This window comes from Bemisia tabaci, chromosome 8 (genome assembly GCF_918797505.1).
Source record: "Bemisia tabaci chromosome 8, PGI_BMITA_v3".
Taxonomy (NCBI): Eukaryota; Metazoa; Arthropoda; class Insecta; order Hemiptera; family Aleyrodidae; genus Bemisia; species Bemisia tabaci.
Genome location: NC_092800.1, coordinates 34,340,477 through 34,347,636, shown reverse-complemented (window position 1 = coordinate 34,347,636; position 7,160 = coordinate 34,340,477). Strand labels below are relative to the sequence as shown.

The following is a 7,160-nucleotide window of genomic DNA, read 5'->3' as shown; positions in this document are numbered from 1 at the left end:
CTGCATGAGATGACACGAGAGTGGGTCGACAGCATCGATTTTTTGAAAAATCAATATTCAATGCAAGTGGTAGTTTTTCATCCACAATTCAACACAAAACTCTAATTTGAAGGGAAGGGGTCCAAGTGCAGGTTACTTAATTTTTTTAGGGAGGAGCAAATCTGTTACGGGTGTGTTTCAAGGAGCGGTGTCAGAAATCCGATTTTTAGCTTTACTTATTTCATGAACGGCCTCACACCATCTAAATTCAAGTACATGCGCATTTTTTTTAACTTTTACATCCCCAGGTATTCTTAGACCAATCCTCCATGCTCTAGTATCAATACCTGGGATATTAGAATAACTCTGCCGTGCTGAAGAAAAACGTTGTATGAACATTCGAATGTTGCCAAATTTCCTTTCAGAAAATATTTATTTTTAAAGAAAGTTTTGCATATTTTTCCTTAAAATTTTCAGAACTTTTCGATCAAATTAGCAACAAAATTCTCCGAAAAATTGAAAAATAAATATTTACAAATTTTACTGAAAATTCGTTGTTTTTCAAAGAAAATTTGGCAACGCCCAATGGTTCATTCGGCGTTCTTCCTTAGCACGGCAGAACTCCTATGTCATTCCCAGAAAGAGGAAGGTTGGAAGCAAAAGGAAAGAAGCAGTCCTTCAGGATGATACAAATAATGAAATGATAGGATTTTTACTTAACCCTTGGAATTAACTATACAATTATTTAATGATAACTGTTCTTAAGATATAAATACAAAATGAAATCAGGAAACAAATAGGAGCCTCCCATTTAAATGTAGGTGGCGCCTTCAAAAATTTGTGATTGGATTTAAATACAAGAGTTTGAGATTTACTTCAAATAGGATACAATCACTAAACATGATTAGAGGTGCAATGTATTTATGGGAAATAATTTATAAAAATGAAAAATCAGTTGATTCTGCCTGGAATAGGCCACTAACACAAGAGAAAAACTTGCTTAAATTGCCACTTTGAAGAAGCCTTCTGCTGATTCAAAATGATCTGAAAAAAGGGTCTGTTGCAAACTTTTGCTAGAACATAAAGAAGAGTTGTTTCTCTAGAGATGTCTTTAAAATCAAGATGAGCGAATCGAGAAAGTCTGAAATACACTCCTAACTTTATATTATGCGCAAGAAATTTGCGTTTCTTCGAGCTTCCCACTTCAAAAACGATACTCCAGCATAGGTGAATGTGTCGTTAGAGGAGTAGTTCCATCCAACCCCCGTGTACTAGGATGCTTTGCAATATTAAACATGGCCAATGTCAGTCCGCCAAATTACATGTAACAGGCCGAGATTCTAACCATCTGTTACCAGCTGGCATGTTTACATTCACATTTTCCTCTTATTGAAAAAGATCAGCCTGGATTGACCTTGCGCATCCCTAGCTTCGAGCATGGAAGCGTCAGACATGTTAAAAATTGCGTAGCATCCTAGTGCACAGGGGTTAGATGGAACGACTCCTTTAAGGAAATGTTGTAATAAACCTGTGCCGCAGTATCGTTTCTTAAACAGGAAGCTAAAAAATACACGAATTTCTTCAGCAGATTGTGAAGTTAGAGTGCATTTTGGACTTTGCTGATGCGCACATCGTGATATATGAGCCATTTTTATTATAAGAAACAACTAACAGTTCAGATCTAGCAGATTTGCAACAAGCCCATTATGTAAAAATCTTGTACAAACATAAAGGACATTGTTTGATTACCTTCAATGACATTCATGAGCCTATCTTAAAAACTTGAGCCTCTTTCTTGAGTTTGAACATAACTCAGCTAAATATATCGGTACTAAGATGTCTAAACATCTTAACCAGAGGTGCCTGTATTGAAACCTGCAATCTTCATTTAGACATCAAAAAATTTGGCAGATTTTTTAATTTTTTAAAAGGAGCAATCAATGAGACTTCTTGCTCGAAATACTGTAGTAATTTATTCGCTAAAATGTAGACAATTCTCAAAAAAATATGCAAATAGAAACTCATTTGCTCTGTTGAAAATAAAAGAGAATGGCAGCCAAATTTTTAGACACCGCAATGGAGATTGCAGGTTTTGATACAAGCCGCCTCACTTATACTTTCCTCCTGATAGGAAAATTGAGAAAAGTTGCCAGGCGATAGTTCTCTGGAACAAAAGTTAAAAAATTCAAGGCCATTTCAGCTGAGAGTACTTCTTAGATTTTTAGAAAAACTGCAGTTAGAGCACTTTTTTTCATGATGTATATTGGTTTTAAGTGTCTTGATACCCAAATCGGTTTCTTAAAAATCAGTACAACTTTTTTGAAATGCTGTACAGTTTGAAGTTCACTTGCGGCTGTTAATGATATATGCACTAAGACCACATTTCTTCATTAAGGAGCGTGAAAAATCTTCACATTTTTCGTGACATGTAAAAATAAGCTAAGAAACTAAAGTAAAACCAACAATTTTTTTGTTTTGTTTCTACAGTTGGACTGTATTCTGCAATTCGGACCTATAGATTCTAGCCCGGTTTAAAAACAACGTATGTGCCATTAGTTTACCTATGCACATAAGAGTTTTTCCAGAAGAGCCAGAATTTATAGGTCCAAATTGCAAAATGCAATCCAGTTGATCCTCAGAATAGGCCCAAAACAAACTTAGTACAATAAATAAATTGTAAATTTAAGCTGACAGGTTACTTATTTTTGAAGAGTATGAATGTCTGTTTACAGATAAGTAAGTGTAGAATACTTTCATCTGATATACATTTTCAAAATCTTCCCTGAAGTTAAAATCACTATTTCCAATTTACCATCAGAATAGGTGATACATAATGATAATATACATAGGGTGTCCAAAAAGTACCGAGACTGGTTCCATAACTCAGAAACCAAGATAGCTAGAGGCTTGATCTTGGTCTCATTTAAAAGATCAACTCAATATCTATCGATTAAGACCAAAATCAAAACTTTCGGTCAAATATTTCAAAAGTTACAACACTGTTTGTAAAAAAAATATCTGGACCCCCTACCGTTTTTTATGACTATTTTCTCTTGCCGAAAACACTCTCTAAGTTATTAATGATCAGTGCACGGTTCTTTTGCAACTAATCATGGCAAAACCTAATCAATTTGGAGACACTGTCAAGCCGTCGTCGTCCGACTACCGGTATAAGGATTCAAAATCCACGGGGAAAGAATGAACCGTCGGTCAGCCACCCCCAAAAAACCCGGGAAATTTTCGGCAGTTGTTGACAGTTCACAGTGCGTGCGTGGTCTACGCTGCAGATAGTGAGTGATTTTGTTTCTGTGTTCGAAATTTTTGATACCACTGTTTTATCTCTTTCCATGATAGTATCAAAAATTTCGAACACAGAAACAAAATCACTCACTATCTGCAGCGTAGACCACGCACGCACTGTGAACTGTCAACAACTGCCGAAAATTTCCCGGGTTTTTTGGGGGTGGCTGACCGACGGTTCATTCCTTCCCCGTGGATTTTGAATCCTTATACCGGTAGTCGGACGACGACGGCTTGACAGTGTCTCCAAATTGATTAGGTTTTGCCATGATTAGTTGCAAAAGAACCGTGCACTGATCATTAATAATTTAGAGATTGTTTTCGGCAAGAGAAAATAGTCATAAAAAACGGTAGGGGGTCCAGATATTTTTTTTACAAACAGTGTTGTAACTTTTGAAATATTTGACCGAAAGTTTTGATTTTGGTCTTAATCGATAGATATTGAGTTGATCTTTTAAATGAGACCAAGATCAAGCCTCTAGCTATCTTGATTTCTGAGTTATGGAACCAGTCTCGGTACTTTTTGGACACCCTATGTATTTAAGGGTGATTTTTTGTAAGAAAATTCTTTCCTACTTATCATGAGAGTGAGAATGAAAAAATTGGTAAAATAAGACTAAAATAACGAAATACTGAGAAGACAGGACGTTTTGAGTCCATGGTTGAGTGATAACAACTGGAATTAGGTTGCCACTCAATTTGTTAATGCTTCCGCAGCTGAAAATGAGTCTGTGTTGGCCCAAAACATCCTGCCTTTTGAAAGTATCAATATTTCAGCCTAGTTTTACTCATTTTTTCATTCTTTTTCTCGCGTATTCATATTTACGGGATGTGTGATTTGTGCCTTATCCTTGCATAAATATTGAGATTTCAAATTCAAATAAACGACCACCCTGATATAATCACTCGATAGCTATTACAATAATTCTATGGTGTAGCGAAACACCTAAATAATCTCAATGGATGGACCGTACGGGCTGTTGTCCTACGAGAGCTAGGTAGATATACCTAGACTTCGCTTTTTCATTTACGAGGGCATAATGGTGGGTGGTACTGTTTGAGCTGCAGTGATACCATGAGCATACTTAATTACAAAGGTTTCAGGTAGGTTCAAAAAGGATAAGAGAGGGAGATCAGCTTATCAACCTAATGGCTTAAACCGAACACTGGATAATACTCCAGCCGAAATGCCTTGAATTATATACAAATCTTTAAATTTCTGCTTTCCTTATTCCCAGTTAATTTATCACAGCATCAATCATCGTCACTCAATGAGGACGTTGATGAAGATGATGAGGAGGAAAGCGACGTTGAAGAATCACTCGATGAGGATGAAGAATCGGAATCAGATGATGACGAATCGCTGCTATCATCTGAGGATGAGCCACTGCTGGATGCATGTTTGCTTGAGGACTTTTTTCGCCGTTTCTTATCCTTCCCACCTTTGCGTTTTACATCCTTCGCAATTGTTTCACTGAAATAAATATACACAGTGACATTGAAAAATTAAAAACTGAATTTAGAAAAAACTTGCAGAGTCAAAAATATAAAAGCAATAAACTCTGATCTATTAAACATTAATTTGACCAAAATCAGCATAATTACATCCAACGTTGCCAAGTTTTTCCTGTTGTTATATTTCTTTAACTGAAAACCAAGCAATAATAAAACTTGAAAGCTTGGGAGTTTGATTCTTTGTATAATATAGGATAAATTTTAAAAAAAAGTTATACCACAAAAAGGTCTTCTTTTTTACCCGAAGAATCGACTCCTTCAATATTCGTACTTAATCCTGGGACACCCTGTATATTTGTTTGTAAAAGATGAATAAAGTGTGAATCTTACCCATTGGCTTTCGCTTCGATTTCCTTAATCCTCTTTTTCAACTGTGCTGTTCTTGAAGTCCTATGCAAGTACTTTCTTTTCCCAGTGCATTCATACGTCCAGTGGCCTTGCTGCAGACATTTTTGACATTGCGCATTGGCTGACGAGTCACCACTGTAATAGAAAAGCATTCTGATTACGGAACATAAGGCTGACTTTTTCGTGGGAAAAAAAACAAACCGCAACTCAAAATTAATTTTGAACTTGAATTCCATTTTCTCTTTCTAAATAAATGAGCTGTTAGAGGGTTTGATTAGTGTCTCTTTTGGGGCTGAAGAGGTGCCTCCCAGCTTCCTTCCTTGTTATCTGCAGTTCTTGTGTCATAATTGTATACTTTTTCTTTTCCTTGTCTTTCTTCTGTGCTGACTAGTACCGCAGCCTCTCAAGGCTTATATGTACTCAAAAGAACGATTTATTTTGTTTCGTTTATTTTAAATTGTGAAACAAATTGCCAGTCCTAAATGCAACAGTACATAAACTGAATCAATATGTCCAGAACTTTTTATTTTCTCATTCCCTGCTTCATAAAACAAAAATGAAAACAACTCCCTGATGAGAGCGGGGGATTTCTCTCTTTTTCCTAGGATTCTTTCAGAAAACTCATGTAATTTTCCAAAGTTCAAAACAAAAATCAGCTTTTCCATCTTCAGCCTGATCTATAAAGGCGAGTCATCAAGTGTTAAGGTTTTAAAAGTGTTTTGATCTTGAGGAGGGATAAAAATAGCAAGTTTTAAGCCCCAATTCTCTGATTTTTCATCCCTAGTTAAATCTCAGTATTTCCAGGTCCTCCACACCATGAATTCAATCTATGGTTACAATTTTTTATTCCTATTACCTGGATGCTGATTTTTCTTGACAAAAATAAAGAATTGCGTAGCACAAAAATTCCAAGCATAATTAGAAATACACACGAGGTAGTCAGGATTATGTGCTTTAATATTATTTTACACATCTGCGATACCACAGGCAAGTAATACTGAAAAAATTGCACAGGAATTGGGTTACAGTAGAACCTGGGTGCAGAATAATTCCGAATCATAAATGCATGCAACAGCATTAACAACTGACATGAGGAGAGCAGTTGATATAGACATTACAAGATGCGCCTTGTTTACATGCTGGAGCTGATCATCATTTCTAACACACTCGGTTTGAGGTATGGAAAAGATATAAGTTTGCTGGCAGTTTCATCACAACAAAGCTAGAGGAAACGAACCCCTTGAAATTCAAGAGCTAGTTACTAAAATTTACAATCCCTACCTCCTGTTGCCAGCGTATGTGCTTGGAGTACCGATCGTCATGGTGTGAAGAGGAATGAAAATCGTTCACTTATATGCAGCAGGTTGTTGATGTGAGGATGCAAATCCACGTTTGAGGGCAGCAAATAGCCTTGACAATTTCTTCTAAGCTGCAATAGTGAAGGAATTGCGGGGGAACTGGATGCGTATTCGTCTAACTGACAATATGACCATCACCGCACCTGAAATCAAGTACATACTCCAGTCAGAATGTAGGATAAGACTGGATAATAAGTCCTTAAACTAAATTTTGCTAGATGAAAAATGGAAGATTTAAAACCAAAGGACCCTCCTTACTTTCTCGGGATTCGCAAATAAAATACATACACAATGCAGATTTGGGCAATGATTACTCCATAATCCTCTTGAAGGTAGTGTGTGACAGAGATGATTACACGTTTCAGAACCGGTTTCCGATGATTTCATCCGAGGAAGAAAATTTCTGGATAAATAAAACTTAGCCCGCCGAAAACGGTGAGTAACACGTCGTTATTAAAATGTCAGACAGTTGATAAAAACTTCAGAAGGTGAGCTGTTTAGCGGTCAGAAAAGCTGAAAATTACACACACACACTAACACGACTACGGGCGAACGCAGTCAAAAGGATCATAAGATTTGTGATAATGAAATAATAATGAAACGTGCCAAACGTGCATGTACGGAACGTATGGAATGGAATGGTTTCCCGGATTTTCCCCG

General features: G+C 36.6%; 1 protein-coding gene across 2 annotated transcripts; it reads right to left on the bottom strand.

Annotated features, from left to right (window-relative positions):
- Positions 1–660: 660 nt before the first annotated feature.
- LOC109030291 (uncharacterized) lies at positions 661–7,066 on the bottom strand. Of its 2 annotated transcripts, none has more exons than XM_072303705.1 (4): positions 6,785–7,066; positions 6,424–6,643; positions 5,125–5,277; positions 661–4,753 (listed from the first exon to the last, which is right to left on the bottom strand). In XM_072303705.1, exons 2-4 carry the CDS (start codon positions 6,462–6,464, stop codon positions 4,534–4,536), a joined length of 414 nt encoding a protein of 137 aa, XP_072159806.1. In that variant the 5' UTR covers positions 6,465–6,643; positions 6,785–7,066; the 3' UTR covers positions 661–4,533. The 2 variants fall into 2 exon arrangements, with proteins under 2 accessions (XP_072159806.1, XP_018896722.1); XM_019041177.2 differs by having other exon boundaries at positions 6,789–7,066.
- Positions 7,067–7,160: the final 94 nt, after the last annotated feature.

Coding starts and splice junctions, on each gene's coding strand:
- LOC109030291 (XM_072303705.1), bottom strand. CDS start 6,464: ATGACGATCGGTACTCCAAGCACATACGCTGGCAACAGGAG. Junction 5,278..6,423: donor ACATACGCTGGCAACAGGAG/GTAGGGATTGTA, acceptor TTTCTATTACAG/TGGTGACTCGTCAGCCAATG. Junction 4,754..5,124: donor ATCGAAGCGAAAGCCAATGG/GTAAGATTCACA, acceptor TATTTATTTCAG/TGAAACAATTGCGAAGGATG.